Source organism: Pseudophryne corroboree, chromosome 8, assembly GCF_028390025.1.
Source record: "Pseudophryne corroboree isolate aPseCor3 chromosome 8, aPseCor3.hap2, whole genome shotgun sequence".
Taxonomy (NCBI): domain Eukaryota; kingdom Metazoa; phylum Chordata; class Amphibia; order Anura; family Myobatrachidae; genus Pseudophryne; species Pseudophryne corroboree.
Genome location: NC_086451.1, coordinates 444,013,258 through 444,031,781, shown reverse-complemented (window position 1 = coordinate 444,031,781; position 18,524 = coordinate 444,013,258). Strand labels below are relative to the sequence as shown.

The following is an 18,524-nucleotide window of genomic DNA, read 5'->3' as shown; positions in this document are numbered from 1 at the left end:
AAAGGGGAGGGGGTGTAAAACATTTTTGAGTGGGAATCAGCATCTGAGGAAATCTAGAACTTCCGGCGGTTACTGTATGCTTAGCCTGCTGTCCTGTCTCACTGGGCTATGTCCAGCTCCGGCTTCTCTGGAGAATGACAACCAACGAATGGAACTTGGCGCTCTGTGACGATCTCACGGAGGCAGGACAGCAGAGGTCGCTAGATGTAGAGTACGGGAACTCAGGGGCAGATGTATTAAGCTCAGTGAAGTGATAAAGTGGAAGGTGATAACGCACCAGCCAGTCAGCTCCTAACTGTCATTTTTCAAACCCAGCCTGTGACATGGCAGTTAGGAGCTGATTGGCTGGTGCGTTATCACCTTCCACTTTATCACTTCCCCGAGCTTAATACATCTGCCCCTCACTTTCTAAAATGTACGATCTTTTTCTGCAAGGTAGTTTTGAATCTTTCCAATTGTACTGCACCCTAATTATCTGAAATGCGCAGCTGGGATTCTGCTGCATTATTACAGTATGTGATTGTTGTCCTTTAAAAATCTATTACACTAAAACGTTTGTTGCAAAATGTGCCGTTCCCCTTAGTGGCGGAGGCTTTATCACAGGAATTCAAGGTCATCTTTCATAACTTCATGTATCCAGTCCATCATGCGGATCACATCAGTATGGAAGTCCCGAGACTCTGCTGGGACTGGTCCGGGACGCCTTATAGACCCAATGCAACTGTTGACGTTCCCCCAGCTTACAACTCCCACCTAAAGAAAAGTAAAGGAGACTTAGCTTATTCACAGTATAAATGTCACCAGTTACCGGCTGTAAGAACCTGAAAGCACCAAATACAGGAAAGAATCGCTGAGAAATAAACGTCCTATAACACACTGGAGCTGATTCCGAACAGAGGATTTTCCATCTGGGCATGGACGCTTGCTTACTACATTATTCGAATGCGAGTATCTGGCTGTGTATACTATAATCTGTGCGGCTGCATGTGGAAGCCTGGCCCCGCCCATTGGTCTTATGTATACAGCCACATTCATCATTATTAGTATTGGCACGCCAGCACCATGCTGGTTGCAAGAGATTCATCTGAAGCAGACGTCCCATCTCCGACCACACGCTGCCAATGTGCAGTTACTTCGGCCAACATTCTCATAATATGCCCGTGAGATGGAACAGTTCCCTGTGATCCCATGGTTGATGCCCAGTTACCACCCAATAACACCCATTTCACATATCGTGTTGTCCAGGGATAAATGGGTCAATACATATGCAGTGGTGCACTCCATCCACGTGCCTTAGTCCTATTTAGCGCCTGCACAGTCTCTGGCTTCTTTCTCTGGTGCATGTGTAGTAAGCTGAAACTTGCGAGAACTAGAGATGAGCGGATTCGGTTTTACTCGGTTTTACTCGGTTCTCAAAACCGAATCTTATTGGCTATCCAAAACACGTGACATCCGTGAGCCAATTAGATGCCGTTTTGAGAACCGAGTAAAACCGAGTAAAACCGAACCCGCTCATCTCTAGCGAGAACCACGCACATCTCAAATTGTGTCTGGCTCAGAATCTGCCCCATTATATGCATTCTGCTGTGAATAGGGGTTACCCTGTCTCTGTGATCACCCTCAGTGGAAGTGCGGTCGATAGCCCCCCCCCCCCCTCGGAGTGTGCGTCTGAAAAGGGGGCGTGGTTTTGCAGAAAAGGGCATGGCCTCAACAAAATCCCCAGTTTACTCCTACTCTACTGTAGGTCTATATTGCTCAGGTACACAGTTAGTAATAACTATGTACATAGGTTTATTTAATATAGGATTACTAATCCAGTTACCGATTGGGTGAATGTATCACTAAGAACCACCCAATTACTTATACATGAGTCCATTGGCTATTTTATCGTTGGTGATAGCCGGGGTCCTGAATCCCCTCCTGGAACCATGTATGTTGCGATGACTTTTCCCTCTTGTCTATTCTCTTCAGCTTAACAAAAGTAACTCAATTGATATAGCCTGAGCACTGTAAAGACAATCATTGTTGTTTTTAGTGGCAGTAATCTTTACATTTTATACCCAGGAGAAAAGGGGGTTTACTTTATGCAGTATTACAGGATGAGCCCAGTTCAACAGTATCGTCCTTTCACTGTGAGATGAATTACCGTTCTTTAATATAATTCCTCCCTGGATAATCTAGTTGCACATGCATAAATCAGTGAGGTAGTGTAAGTTGATGGTGGCACTGGCATTATTTGGGAGATACCCCAGGCTTGCTACCCTCTCACTGCTTTGTGTGACACAGTAATACCGCTTTCACATTGCTATGCCTTGTCCCACCTGAGAATTGGTAATGAGTCCTTCCCGGGTGGGACCGGGCATTACACTGTTACACATTGCTTCCCAACCCAGCAATATGCAGGTTGACAGCACGGGCGGGTTGCTCAGCCGACATAGGGGGCCGTTGCGGAGGCAGTGAACGGGGTTGCCTGCACCAGACCCGGTATTTAACCCGGGAATAACACTGCTTTATTCCCGGGTTAAATTACTGGGTCAGGCCACCCGGAATTCGTCAAGGCCCCTTTCACACCTGGAAGAAAAAACAAAGAAAAAGCGCCCTACTGAGCCTAAGTTGAAATGCTGCCTGCTGCTCTCAAGGGAAAAGGGTATTAGCACACCCTGAACAATTGGAAGAAAAAAGAAAAAAAGAGAGCGCAAGCACACTACATAAACATTTGAACAAATTTATTCATAAAATATATTAAATCACAATCAGTTAAAAAGTGAAATTGATTAGAGCTGATAATATATTCAATTCAACAAATAATCCATACTCTGCATATAATCAGTAGCGGATCTTGCCACAGGCAAGCAGTACTTTTGCCCGGGGCGCCGCCTTCCGGAGGGCGCAGGGAGCCCTCCGGAGGGCGCCGCACCAGGGCAAGATCCGCTGCTGGTGTGTGCCGGCCGCTGCCTATGGGAAGGGAAACTAGACGCGTACGCGTCTAGTTTCCCTTCCTGGAGAGGTCCTTTACTGTGCGGTGCGCGATGACGTCATCGCGCACCGCACATCAATTCAGTCTGTACAGGGGGCGTAAATGACCACGCCCCCTGTACGAAGCCACGCCCCCTAATGCCGCCCGGGGCGCCAGAAGCCCCGGAGCAGGCCCTGCATATAATATATAATAGTCCCACAGTACTAGTGCACTAGTAGATGACACAATAATCGGTATACGATCTTTAATAGAACCAATGATCCATCAGTCTAGTATGATTATTAATGGCTGATAATTTGATATGAAATTTTTCATATAGCACTTTAGAAACAGTTCCAAACTGAATGATTTCCTTTAATCTGTGTAGCAATGGTATTCTTGCTATTGGATAGACCAGTTTAATGAAGGTATCATACTGGTATTAAGTGAAGTGAAGTGCATGAGCTCCGTCTGTCACTCACTCACTGTGACCAGTAGCCGGAGCTGAATTGTTGAGTCTTCAACCCTCTGAGGAAACGACCAGCGTTGTCGGTCGAGAAACGCGTCAGGCTCAAAGGATCCAGGCACTCGTCAGTCCTACGAGTTTATCTATTTTACACCCTCAATCTCTGCCGGAATTGATTGACCAGCTCCGAAGCCACCTGCATTGGTCCCGCTTGCCATACGGGGACCGTGGCTTTCATTTGATTCATTCAGAATCTACAGTGCTTAAATCATTAGGAGCACCAGCGATCCATTTTGGAGGCGGCAGTGAATGAGATATCCTGCCATACTGGTCCGGCAGGAGAACGGGAGGTCAAGCCGCTAGAAAGAGCGGCGCCCGGTTCATGGTCAGTGCCGCTGGGACATCTGTGGAAGCGGTACAGTGAGTGAGTGACAGACGGAGCTCATGCACTTCACTTCACTTAATACCAGTATGATACCTTCATTAAACTGGTCTATCCAATAGCAAGAATACCATTGCTACACAGATTAAAGGAAATCATTCAGTTTGGAACTGTTTCTAAAGTGCTATATGAAAAATTTCATATCAAATTATCAGCCATTAATAATCATACTAGACTGATGGATCATTGGTTCTATTAAAGATCGTATACCGATTATTGTGTCATCTACTAGTGCACTAGTACTGTGGGACTATTATATATTATATGCCGAGTGTGGATTCTTTGTTGAATTGAATATATTATCAGCTCTAATCAATTTCACTTTTTAACTGATTGTGATTTAATATATTTTATGAATAAATTTGTTCAAATGTTTATGTAGTCTGCTTGCGCTCTCTTTTTTTTTCTTTTTTCTTCCCTTTCACACCTCACAGCAACTTGTGTCGACTCGGCATTACACAGGGTTATTTTTGTGGTGTGAAAGTTGTATTACAGATGCAGCAGCCAGATTCAGCACCAACTCTCCTGGACAGCTCCTCTGATCGTCTCTCTCCTCTGGTAACGCCACCGCCCCTCACTCCTCCCCCGGAGCGTGATCTGATCCACAGAGCTGTGTTAGGTTAGGGACAGCCTCATCTGCGGTCATCTCCCCACTCTCCTTCCCAGGGCGGTGTCACTACACTCCAAGTCTGACTCCGCTTTCCTCCCCCCAGCAATTACAGGAAAAAAGTGGAAATAACTCTCCTTTATGAATACATTTGTCTGAGATCTAATATATTATTTATGACTCACAAAAGGTGAAAGTACAGGGGTGCACACCATTTACTAAGGCTAGTACCTTACCTATATACAGTATGTGATATCTTCTTGAGAACACATCATGCTTTGATGTGATACTTTCTCCATGCATTAAACTCAGCTAGAAAATCATCCACGACTGCTACGCATGATGTCAGAATTGGGCTATTTAGCAAATTATACAAGAAGAACCTTGCTCTGAGAACAAGTGTAATATTATTTAATTGTTGTACATCTGACTGGAAAACCTCTGCTGACTATTGTATAATATTGTTGGATACATCTGGGTAATTCTCTGCCTATGAACTTGGCACAGAGGCAGCAAGAAATTGCTTTATTACATTTTATATGTTCACTACAATCTCCTACCACCCTTTTTATGTATATAGAGATTGGGTATCTCACATAAAATTTATATTTAGCTAAATTGCTTTAAGAATTCTGAGACTACTGTGAAGATGAATGAGTATTTTTACTCTTAAGTTGTTTGAAAAGTCAGTTGGGTGTTTGTTTTTTATATCTAATAGATAGAAAAAAACAGACACCCAACTGACTTTTCAAACATTTGAATTCTAATCTGCATACATACGGTGCAATATAACTACCGATATGGACTATATATAGACCATATCGATAGAAAACATAGGGGGTAATTCAGACCTGATCGCTAGGCTGCGTTTTCTCACAACCTGCGATCAGGTCCGAACTGCGCATGCGTATGCACCGGAATGCGCAGGCGTGACGGACCGCAGCAACGGAGATCGGTGCACAGCAATGGAATGGTGCGAAAAAAGTGATCGCACGGGCGATTGCAAGGTGACTGACAGGAAGAGGGCATTTGTGGGTGGCAACTGACCATTTTCAGGGAGTGTCTGGAAAAACGCAGGCGTGCCCAAGCGTTGGAAGGGAAGGGTCTCTGACGTCAATTCCGGTCCCGGACAGGCTGAAGTGATCACAGCGGTTAAGTAAGTCCAAGGCTGCGCAGAGACTGCACAAAATCAGTTTGTGCAGCTCTGATACACATGCGTTCGCACACTTGCACAGCTAAAATACACTCCCCCTGTAGGCGGGGACTATCTGATTGCAGGGCTGCAAAAATCGCTGCTTAGTGATCAGTACTGAATTAGGCCCAGAGTGCATATCGCACCGTATGTATAAACCTTGCAAAAAATAAATAGACTGTGCAGGCAGGTCAATTTTGTCTAGAAAGTTTACAATCTAGTTTCTAGTATAGTCAAAATTGTACATAGCCAAAATTGAACCGTGTGTATAGTCAATATTGGTGGTTCTGTGCTCCTAGGAGTTCAAGGGAATCGTGAAGTCCAAATCGTCCATTAGCCAGAATTGCATCGTGTGTAGGTTCCACCCGCAAACTATATTACTCATACACACTGAACGATATTGTTTGCATCTCGTCAGTGATGGCATGCACCCACATCCAGGTGCATGCCGTCTTTTACAATATCTTTAGATTTCAAGTTGAAAACTAAAGATATTGTACATCGATAATGATCCGCGGGACCGCGCATTGTTAACAATATAGGGAGTAAACACTTGCCGATGTATAGAATATATTGTCCAATCCGCTGGTTTGGATGATACATCGGGTGCACATTGGCAAGTGTGTACCAGCCTTACTGAAATAAGCACTGTGTACCAGATGGTGCGCCCTCAGTGCATTTGTGCTGTGGGCAAGGCACCATTGACACACATCTAGTTATGGCCCTGGCTGCCATCAATGGTGTGCAATCCGCAGAGCTATAACTGGACATTTTTGTGCCCTGGGTCAGAAAAAGTATTGGTGCCCCCCCATATTTTTCAAACAGGGACATAAGGTGAAGACTGGCGCCCAGAGAAAGCACTTGCTATGATGCCCTTTCCCACAAGATATTTACTCTTAACCTGTGTCAGCTGCTTCTCTAGTGGTGAAGGTGACTGACTCACCTTTAAAATCCATAAGTTAGTTGGCAGGTGTGCTTTAAACCTGGAAGCACAATTTTCATTTGTTTCTGATGTGATAGCAATGGCTAGGTTTTAAAAGCCAAGGTGATAGAGTAGGACTTGCAGTGAGATGGGGTCCTGTGAAGTTGGGCTGCAAGCTTAAATACATTCTACAATCCATGAGCTAAAAACCCATCATTTACAATACGTTCTGATGTATAAAAGTGAATTAACTTACTAAGGCGAGTGCTGGGCTCTCTGTATAATATATATATATATATATATATCTATATATATATATATATCTACACACACACATTTTATTTGGACACCAATCCTCTTATACCATAATTTATGCAATACACGTTGTTTGCCTCTTTTCAACCTCACTAACTATGTTACTATGTTAATTTGATAGCTCTTTTGTAATTTAGTTTCATTATCCTTTATTTGAGATCACACATTTCTTAGCAGTCATACCCAGGACCATCAGCCACATCCTCCTTAAAGCACACATTTCAAAATACTGTCATACCCGGGGATCAAACCCTTGACCTTCCATATAGCCGTCAGACTCCTTACCCAATGAGCTATTTGCTCCTGTATGGGAAGTATGAGAGTATTTTGAAATTTGTGCCTTAAATAAAGGAGTATGTGGCTGGAGGTTCTTAGGGACATGAAGGAAAGATGGGGGTGGTCAGGTGATGCCAGGGATTAAAGCGGAGGAAGTTGCAAGTGAGACTGATTAAAACAGAAAACTGTGCAGAACACCACCCCCTGCCTTGTGGTGTCTGTGCGGTAACACATGTCGCACCACCCTAGTTACAGCCCTTGGCATCGGTACCCTCATCGATGGAAGCATTTACTTGCAATTGCGCATAGCCCATCAATGGTGTGCAAAAATCATTGATGGTCAATGGACATCCCTAGTACACTGTAGAAACTTGAAGTTCACTTTTAAACTACAGTACTTAGGATAATTCGCCATCAGGTGATGATGATCGGCACAGTACACTGGATGCCAGGGCTCTGCTATTTCTGTATGACCCCAGTCACTGATCGCCTCTGCAACCACCTGGTGTATACACTGGGGACAGGCTGAATTGACCGGCGACTATTCTCTGCAGCTGCCAGGTCTGTACACTAAGGTCAGTGCTGGATAGACCACAGTGGATCACAGTTGGACAGACACACATGGGGGGGGGGGGGGGGGGTGGATACAAAGGTACATAGGGTCCAGAAGGTCCCTCTGAGACTGCCAGAGTGGCAGCTGCTGGAAGGTTATCTTCTAGCAGTCACACGCTGTTTCTGACTGGTCACATCAGATACGACCACGTCAGGGAAAGCCCAGCCTGGTGTGGACACATCTGATGCGACCACACCGGGCAATTGGTTGAACGAACAACAGAATAAATCTTTCTATGAGTTATGATTCTATATATAGCATAATAATGATTATTTACTCGCTGCACAATACGATCATAAACAGTGCATTATTTTTTTGCAAAAATGCCTGTACTATGAATAACTGCATGCCCGCATTCTGCTTCCTGTAACTCTTGGTGTAGTTATTATGCTGACGTATGGCATTGCTGCAATATATGCTATTTAAAAACATTGTGATTACAAGAGAGCCTTTTCACCAGCTTACCTGGATGTAACGTTTTTTGAATGCTACAATAAGAGGTCCTCCGGAGTCTCCTGCAACAAGCAGAGAAGTGGAGCAGATAAATCTCAGATACAGTATGTTAGCAAAATACGTCTCGCTGATTAAAGAAATGCAATAAGATACAAGGATAAGATGATCAATAGGTCACAATAAAATAACTTAAGAGACACAAGAGAAAGGTGATAGCAGGAACAAGAGGCTGAATTTCCTACAAACAGGCTGAAAAGTGATGTCTTTTACAAGCCACCACTTAGTAAATTTACCCCAAGGAGCCAGGCAATAAAGCAATAAATAATGTAGTTGCTTCCAGGTTTTTGGAGCTTGATACATTGGGCCAGATCATAATCCCTAGAGAAACATATGGAGACTGCTCTGCCGGATGAAAATCGAGGATCAGCAGCAGATATCTCCAATATCGGCTGCAGACCCCTATTTATACATATGGGGAACCTTAATTTGGAAATGCAGAAATGTATAATTCTGGATCGTAAGCTGGTCACACCTGGGCCCTCATTCCGAGTTGTTTGCTCGGTAATTTTCTTTGCATCGCAGCGATTTTCCGCTAATTGCGCATGCGCAATGTTCACACTGCGACTGCGCCAAGTAAATTTGCTAAGAAGTTTGGTATTTTACTCACGGCATTACGAGGTTTTTTCTTCGTTCTGGTGATCGGAGTGTTATTGACAGGAAATGGGTGTTTCTGGGCGGAAACTGTCCGTTTTATGGGTGTGTGTGAAAAAATGCTGCCGTTTCTGGGAAAAACGCGGGAGTGGCTTGAGAAACGGAGGAGTGTCTGGGCGAACGCTGGGTGTGTTTGTGACGTCAAACCAGGAACGACAAGCACTGAACTGATCGCACTGGAAGAGTAAGTCTCGAGCTACTCAGAAACTGCACAGAGAAGTCTTTTCGCAATATTGCGAATCTTTCGTTCGCAATTTTGCTAAGCTAAAATACACTCCCAGTAGGCGGCGGCTTAGCGTGTGCAATGCTGCTAAAAGCAGCTTGCGAGCGAACAACTCAGAATGAGGGCCCTGGTTAAGTCATGAGCCTGTTAATATGGCCAGAAGATGACCATACACAGATCCAATATTTTCTCATTAGATTATTGTCAGGCTAATATCATATGCAATACATTAGAATGTGAGTCCACCCTTTTAAATCTGAAGAAAAAGCTATTGGGAATGGGAAAACATTAACCACCATTCATTTTATAATTGGTTGTACCCCTGAAGAAATCCCCACATAGAAAATGAAACGCACAAGATATTTGATTCAACAGATTCGATTTTTGCTAGAGTGCTTTTTGTACATGAGCGAACCCTATTGAACCTAATTGTTCATGAACTGAAAGAATATAGAAGCAGAAGCCTTAGAGATATAGGGGATCATTCCGAGTTGATCGCTAGCTGACGTTGTTCGCAGCGATCAGGCTAAAAATCTGCATTTCTGCGCATGCAAATGCACCGCAATGCGCACGCAGGTACAAAGGCTTTTGTGGTTTTGCACAGGTTCTAGCGACGTTTTCATTCGCACTGGCGGCCGCAAGAAGATTGACATGAAGTGGGCATTTCCGGGTGTCAACTGACTATTTTCAGCGAGTGCTTAGAAAAACGCAGGCGTGCCAGGGAAAATGCAGGCGTAGCTGGGCGAACGCTGGGCGAGTGTGTGTGTTATGATTCCTGTACTCCAGACCGGAGGAGATCTTATGGCAGAGGTCTGAGTACAGGGAAAATAAGCTGGTTGTGGGAGCAGGAGAGCCTAGTAACCCCTGGCACCCTAACTCCGTTGTCTCGCCCGTGTTATCAGAAATCCCCTGCGAGACTATGGTTGCTTGAGCCCATGGCAGCCGCGTTCGAAGGGCGGATTATGTCTGCCCAACCCCGATGCCCCCGCAGGTCTTAAAGGGAGACAAGGGGAAGTCCGAGACAGGGTGATAACAAGGGGCCCTCTGACTAAGCAACCAGGCCAGGGGTTACAAGCTAACTAACTTAAACCAAAGGTATGTGCGGACTAGCCGCCAGGGAAAAGGACAACCAAAGATCCCCTGATCCGTTACTCCTATCCAGCACCGCTGGATACCAGAGTGGATCTGTGGGAGCGGAATCCTCCGCAAAAGCTCCAGAACACAAGTAAACAAAATAATAAACAGTAAGCGGACAAGCCGCAACACACGGCTGAGCCGCGACTCACGAACACCACAAGATGTTAAAGGTGCTCGGTCAGACTCCAGGAACAGATGACAAACTTCCGAGTACAGGATCTCTGAGGACAGGAACAACCGGATTGAGCAGGACTGGAAACTCTCTGTAGCAGACACAGGCAAACAGGAAGCTATCACCGGCGTCTGTAAGGAGTCCTGAGGGTGCCTTTATTCAGGAACCCTCCAATCAAAATCCAGACAGGGTAATCAACTGAAATGCCGTGCAGCTTGCATGCTGCACGGCCAGCACACCATGAGGTAATCAGGACAGACCCAGCAACGGGGAACGCGGCTGAACGTGGCGTCCCCGTTGCTAAGGTCAGAGCGGCTCCGTGCGCCCGGCATCTAGCGTTGCCAGGGAGCCGGCGGCTGTACGCGCACGGCGTCCCTGGTTGCTAGGCGCCGGGCCGCACCGACGAGCGGACCCCGGCGCCTAACAGTACCCCCCCCTTGAGGAGGGGTCAAGGAACCCCTAAAGCCGGGTTTCTGAGGAAATTCTCGAAAAAATGCCCTTTTGAGCCTCGGGGCATGAAGATCCTCATCCAGGACCCAAGACCTTTCCTCTGGCCCATAACCTCTCCAATGTACCAAAAAATAAAGCCGACCCCGGGACAACTTGGAATCGAGAACCTTCTCCACCAAGAACTCCTGCTGACCCTGTACATTTATTGGTGATCTCCCCTGAGATATTTTACGAGGAAATCTACTGGACGAAACATATGGTTTCAGTAATGAGCAATGGAAGGTATTTCCGATCCGTAAAGTTTTTGGTAAACGTAACCGGAAAGCAACTGGATTGACTTTTTTGATAATGAGAAATGGTCCAATAAATCTAGGACCCAATCTGGCTGAGGTTTGTCGAAGTTTAATGTTGCGAGTCGACAACCACACCCTGTCTCCTACTTTAAAAGTGCACGGCCGCCGGAGCCTGTCAGAAAATCTTTTTTCCCGGAATGCTGCTTTTCTGAGAGCCAAGTGCACTTTTTTCCAAATAAGTTTAAGATGAGAGGTCAGGGCCAGAGAGGAGACAGAGGAATGTTGAAAAAATGAATTAGCTCTGGGGTGAAAACCAAAAACTGCAAAAAATGGAGACACATTGGTGGAGGAATGACAGGCATTATTATAAGCAAACTCCGCCAAAGGAAGAAACTCAGACCAGTCATTTTGGAGTTTGGCCGAGTACAAACGCAAATATTGTTTTAGAGATTGGTTAACTCGCTCAGTCTGCCCATTGGATTGGGGATGATAACCGGACGTTAAAGATAATTTCATCTTTAACGAAGCACAAAAAGACTTCCAAAATTGTGCAATGAATTGTGGACCCCTATCAGAAACAATATCAGTGGGTAAGCCATGGAGTCTGAAAACATGGCGGAGGAACAAGACTGCCAATCCCTGGGCAGAAGGCAATCGGGGAAGAGCAATGAAATGGGCCATTTTGCTAAAACGGTCCACTACCACCCATATGACTCGGCATCCGGCTGACAGAGGGAGGTCCACCACAAAATCCATGGAGATATGCGACCATGGCCTAAGGGGAACATTCAAGGGCATAAGTTGACCTATAGGCAAAGAACGGGGAACTTTATGCTGTGCACAGACCTGACAAGAAAAAACAAACTCTTTAATGTCTTTGGAAAGACCAGGCCACCATACTGAGCGGGAGACTAATTCCAAAGTCTTAGCGATTCCCGGATGCCCGGCAACCTTGCTATCATGAAACTCCGCCAAAACAGTAGCTCTCAAAAACTCAGGGACAAAAAGACGACCAGCAGGAGTATTTCCAGGAGCTTGATGTTGAAGCAGCTTTAACTGGGTAAATACATCCTGTGTGAGGCCTGCCCGAATGACTGAAGACGGAAGTATGGGAGTAACAGGACTATTGTCTTGAACTGGAAGAAAACTGCGTGACAGGGCATCTGCCTTAGTATTCTTGGAACCTGGCCTGAAGGTGATAATGAATTTGAAACGAGTAAAAAATAAAGCCCAACGAGCCTGCCGGGCATTCAGTCGTTTAGCAGATTCAATGTATTGAAGATTTTTGTGATCAGTCAAAACTGAAATGGTATGGGTCGCTCCTTCAAGCCAATGCCTCCACTCCTCGAAAGCCCATTTAATAGCCAGCAATTCCCGGTTACCAACATCGTAGTTGGATTCTGCAGATGAGAATTTCCTGGACATAAAGGCACAAGGATGTAATTCAAGGGAATCTGGATCCTTCTGAGAAAAGATAGCCCCAACTCCAACCTCCGAGGCATCAACCTCAACAATGAAAGGCAATTCTGGGTTGGGATGTCTAAGGACAGGGGCTGAGACAAAGGCTTGTTTCAAGGCCTGAAAAGATAACTCAGCTTCACATGACCAATTGGTAGGATCTGCTCCCTTCTTAGTAAGTGCCACAATGGGAGCAACTAGGTCAGAGAAAGAATGAATAAATCTTCTATAGTAGTTCGCAAACCCTAAAAAGCGCTGAATTGCTTTTAAGTTGGTGGGTTGCGCCCAACTAAGGATGGCTTGGAGCTTCTTTGGTTCCATACGGAATCCCCGAGGGGAAATAATGTACCCTAAAAAGGATACCTCCGTGACATGAAATTCACACTTCTCCAGTTTGGCATATAGGTGATTTTCACGTAATTTCTTTAGCACCTGACGCACCTGGGTAACATGTTGTTCTACAGAGTCAGAATATATAAAAATATCGTCTAAGTAGACTACAACGAATCTTCCTAGAAATTCACGGAGCACATCATTAATGAGATCCTGGAAAACTGCCGGAGCGTTTGACAGGCCGAATGGCATAACCAGATACTCATAGTGGCCTGATTGAGTACTGAATGCCGTTTTCCACTCATCCCCTGACTTGATTCTGATGAGGTTATATGCTCCTCTAAGGTCAATCTTAGAAAAAATCACAGCCGAACGTAGCTGATCAAAGAGGACAGAGATCAGCGGCAGAGGGTAAGTATTCTTTACTGAGATTTTATTCAAAGCTCTAAAGTCAATGCAGGGTCTGAGTGAACCATCCTTCTTCTCTACGAAGAAGAAACCTGCACTTAAAGGGGATTTAGATGGCCTGATAAAACCTTTCCCAAGGCTTTCTTTCACATACTCATTCATGGCCACAGTTTCAGGACCAGACAATGCATATAACCTTCCTTTAGGCAACGTGGCACCAGGAATTAGCTCAATGGCACAATCGTAAGGCCTATGGGGAGGCAGAATATCCGCATTGCCCTTGGAAAACACGTCAACAAAATCCTGATATTCCTCAGGAATGGGTGCAGGAACGGCGGCAGCTACTCGGATAGGAAGCGTAATACATTCTTTATTACAGATGGTACCCCATTGTAAGATCTCCCCCGACTGCCAATCAATGATGGGATTATGAAAGGCCAGCCAAGGGTGACCCAGAACCACAGGAACTGCTGGACAATGAGTAAGGAAAAACTCAATCTTTTCAGAATGCAGGGCTCCCACCGAGAGTAAAACAGGAGGTGTACCTAGAGAAATAACCCCATTGGACAAGGGACTCCCATCTAAACCATGCATGGTGACACACCTACCCAAGGTTAACTGAGGAATACCTAAGGCCTTGGCCCATGTTAAATCCATAAAGTTCCCTGCAGCTCCACTGTCCACAAAAGCAGAGACCGAGGAACAGAGGCTGCCAAAGGAAACTTTAGCAGCAACTAACAGTGAGTTATTTCAGGAGATGAGCTGCAGACCAAAGTGAACCCCCTCACAATTCACTTGGTCAGGAAGTTTCCCGATTTGTTCGGACAACTACGGGCAAAATGTCCCTTACCTCCACAGTATAAACAAAGACCAGAATTTTGCCTCCTGGTTCTTTCTTCAGGAGACAGTTTGGAGAGACCTATCTGCATAGGCTCCTCCATGTCTACAGGAATGGAAAGCACACAAGGAGTAGACCCGACAGATGCCCCTTTTTCAGCCCTCCGCTCTCTGAGCCGACGATCTATCTTAATAGAGAGCTCCATGAGTTTATCGAGAGTCTCAGGAGCGGGATACTGAAGGAAACTGTCTTTTATAGATTCAGATAAGCCGAGGCGAAACTGACTGCGCAGAGCTGGGTCATTCCATCCACAGTCGTTCGACCAACGGCGAAACTCCGTACAATAATTCTCTGCGGGATTCCTACCCTGTCTAAGAGCACGCAACTGACTCTCAGCGGACGCCTCTCTATCAGGGTCGTCATACAATAGCCCTAAAGATTTTAAAAAGGCGTCTACAGACGATAAGGCCGGATCGTCTGTCTTTAAACCAAAAGCCCAGGTCTGAGGATCCCCCTGAAGCAGAGAAATAATAATTCCAACCCGCTGAGCCTCCGTACCTGAGGAGACTGGTCTTAAACGAAAATAAAGTTTACAAGACTCTTTAAAATTAAAAAACTGTTTTCTATCCCCAGAAAAACGGTCAGGCAGATGCATTTTTGGTTCAGGGATGACCCTCGGGGAAGTCCGTAACAGATCTTCCTGTGACCTCACCCGGAGGGACAGATCCTGAACCATCTGAGTAAGTTCTTGAATCTGACTAACTAGAAGCTGGCCAGGATTTGGCCCAATACCGGCGGGATTCATGAGGCCGACAAAATCTCCCAACTGAATAAGTGAAAAAATTAACTCCTGTTAAAATTTTTTTTTCTTTTGTCTGGCCGGTGATAATGTTATGATTCCTGTACGCCAGACCGGAGGAGATCTTATGGCAGAGGTCTGAGTACAGGGAAAATAAGCTGGTTGTGGGAGCAGGAGAGCCTAGTAACCCCTGGCACCCTAACTCCGTTGTCTCGCCCGTGTTATCAGAAATCCCCTGCGAGACTATGGTTGCTTGAGCCCATGGCAGCCGCGTTCGAAGGGCGGATTATGTCTGCCCAACCCCGATGCCCCCGCAGGTCTTAAAGGGAGACAAGGGGAAGTCCGAGACAGGGTGATAACAAGGGGCCCTCTGACTAAGCAACCAGGCCAGGGGTTACAAGCTAACTAACTTAAACCAAAGGTATGTGCGGACTAGCCGCCAGGGAAAAGGACAACCAAAGATCCCCTGATCCGTTACTCCTATCCAGCACCGCTGGATACCAGAGTGGATCTGTGGGAGCGGAATCCTCCGCAAAAGCTCCAGAACACAAGTAAACAAAATAATAAACAGTAAGCGGACAAGCCGCAACACACGGCTGAGCCGCGACTCACGAACACCACAAGATGTTAAAGGTGCTCGGTCAGACTCCAGGAACAGATGACAAACTTCCGAGTACAGGATCTCTGAGGACAGGAACAACCGGATTGAGCAGGACTGGAAACTCTCTGTAGCAGACACAGGCAAACAGGAAGCTATCACCGGCGTCTGTAAGGAGTCCTGAGGGTGCCTTTATTCAGGAACCCTCCAATCAAAATCCAGACAGGGTAATCAACTGAAATGCCGTGCAGCTTGCATGCTGCACGGCCAGCACACCATGAGGTAATCAGGACAGACCCAGCAACGGGGAACGCGGCTGAACGTGGCGTCCCCGTTGCTAAGGTCAGAGCGGCTCCGTGCGCCCGGCGTCTAGCGTTGCCAGGGAGCCGGCGGCTGTACGCGCACGGCGTCCCTGGTTGCTAGGCGCCGGGCCGCACCGACGAGCGGACCCCGGCGCCTAACAGGTAGGCATGCGTTGGGCAGGAAAAGGTACAGGTGCAAAACAGAGAATGCATTGAAATCCACAATGGAGTTGAAAGGTACAGTATACAACACACACGGAAATTAGAAATAATTCCCATTAATTACCTTTGCATGTTTGAGGATCAACCTCTGGTTCTATCCCCCCTGTGCATAAGAAATTGTCGGTCACAGCATCAGTAATATCAGTCACATTCTCAAACTCTTTTACTTTTTTTGCATCTGCAAGGCAGGCGTCCCTCTGTGGAGGAGGAAAAGAGATATCAGATGCCGGAAGGGAGATACGGGTGTGGTACTGAAGGTCTACCACACTTAGGTTGACAGTGTCTAGGTTGACCACTATTGATTGACAGTATCTAGGTCGACAGGGATTCTAGGTCGACATGGTTTTCGTCGACAGGTCAAAAGGTCTACACGAGTTTTTTTAAATCTTTTTGGTTTCGTTTTTCGCCGTACAGTGAGGGGGAACCCCAATTAGTGCAATGCATCCCCTTGCATGTCTCGTTTTGCTCGCCATGCTTCGGGCAAGGTTCCTCGGTCCGCTACCACTGTGCTCAGCACAGGTTACCGTTCCCAAGCTTAGTCCACATGGATCGTAACATATGAAAAAGTTGAAAAAAAGAAAAAAATGTGAAAAAACTCATGTTGACCTTCTGACCTGTCGATTGGTCAACAGTAACTATGTCAACAGGGTTTCTAGGTCGACCTAGAGACCCTGTCGACCTAGACACCCTTTCAACATAGTTCTGTCGACCAATAGTGGTCAAGCTAGTCACTGTTGTCCTAAGTCTTGTCGACCTAGAGACTGGATACCGGGAGATACATATATACTGTATAAGAAATAATAGAGTACTGGGTGGGGGAGATGTAATTATGGCAAAAACAGGCGTCAGACATTTATGTGATGCATATAAATGCTGTGTTGTTGATACATAAGTTTCAGGGGTGTGTGGCTTAGCAGTCACCAGTGGCAGCTTCATCTGAGGTCCATGAAAAGCCAAAATTCATCTTTAAAAACTCCAAGTCCCCTCTCTTCAACTTGAGCTCCCACTCCCACCTGACGACCCATGCTTGGGCCAAATCTGTGAACCTAGCAGGACTGTTAAGGGTTCCATAAGCTACAAAGATTTTGCACAATTTCAACTTTCGCCTGATATATCGTATGAAAAGTGTCAAATCGTATGTGTTTTCGATCCGATCTGATCCGATGCGCAGTTCCATGAGTGTTGGATCGGATCCCCTAGATCGTTAGTGCTGCACGATTGATTATCGGAATTGCATGGAGTCGGATAGAAAATGGTGTTCTTATTGTTCATGCGATATAAATATCACATGCGATGTATCACAGGAAGTTTGACTACCATTCTCCAGGACACTCCCAACCCCCCCTAGCCCTTTAATCCAGCCCATCAGATATATCTGCGCAAAATTAGCACAACAGTACAAAATCATATGGAATCACTCCCGGGAAAGTACCGGGGGAGTTCAAGGGAAATCGCTTCCAACTTCAGCCTCAGACATATCGTTGTAGTGTATGGGGCCCTTTAGACTGAGGCCTAACATTTTCTAATAAATGAATGCCTCAGATCTGAACTGTCCTAGCCACCTAACTAGCGTGATTGGAATCATTCTCCTTTCTCCTTAGTTGGGGGGCAGGGAAAGCAGTGGTGTTTGTACCGCTGCCCGTGAAGCTCTGCAGATTCCCAGTATTCTTGTGTACCATTGGAGTTGAACACAGACTTGGGCCCACCTCATGATTTTGTAGAGCAACCAGATGTGGTCCCCAACATCTGCTTACCAGAACCGGCCTGGATTGACCTTAGTGACGGAAGGCTGTCTAACTGCCCCTTCACTGCCTTGCTGCGCAGCCTATGTGTGTTTTATGATTAACAAACTATCATTTATTTTTATGTCTGCTAAGGTTTGTAGCCTTAGAATAGTGGATATAAGCATGATATTGTCTATAGTTCTTCACCTGCTCAATAAGTGTATTTCTGAGGGCTCTTTGCAAAACTTGATCGGACGCGCTCCACTGCTTTTTCCTTACTGACGGATGCCCAGATGATTTTCACTTGTCTAAAACTGAAGGCCACTTGGACCCTTCCATAGCTTATTCCAGAAGGCACTGTCAGTGGAAGTGCACTTGTGTCCTATATGTCATTGTTGCAGTCGTGCCAAACAGCCCCTCTTGGCACGCCAGGTCCCGTGAGACATTGCTAGCGCCAGGCGTCTTTTTGGTTTTTTTTTCCAAAATATGCGTTACAACCAAGATGCACCAGGAGATTGTACTGATTCATTTAATATGACACTTGCATTTTTGTGTCATATTATGAGTTATGAGTATCTGTGTCATATGAGTCTCTGATTCTGTTTATGAAGTGA

General features: G+C 45.8%; 1 protein-coding gene across 1 annotated transcript in view; it reads right to left on the bottom strand.

Moving 5' to 3' along the window:
* Window positions 1-377: 377 nt before the first annotated feature.
* The window catches only part of LOC134949520 (complement factor B-like), a 111,303-nt gene continuing 93,156 nt past the window's right edge, over window positions 378-18,524 (bottom strand). The window contains exons 16-18 of the mRNA XM_063938140.1: window positions 16,251-16,383; window positions 8,255-8,304; window positions 378-753 (exon numbers count right to left, since the gene is read on the bottom strand). Of these exons, the coding sequence (XP_063794210.1) occupies window positions 598-753; window positions 8,255-8,304; window positions 16,251-16,383 (339 nt within the window). The 3' untranslated portion in view covers window positions 378-597. The remainder of the gene's footprint in view (window positions 754-8,254; window positions 8,305-16,250; window positions 16,384-18,524) is intronic.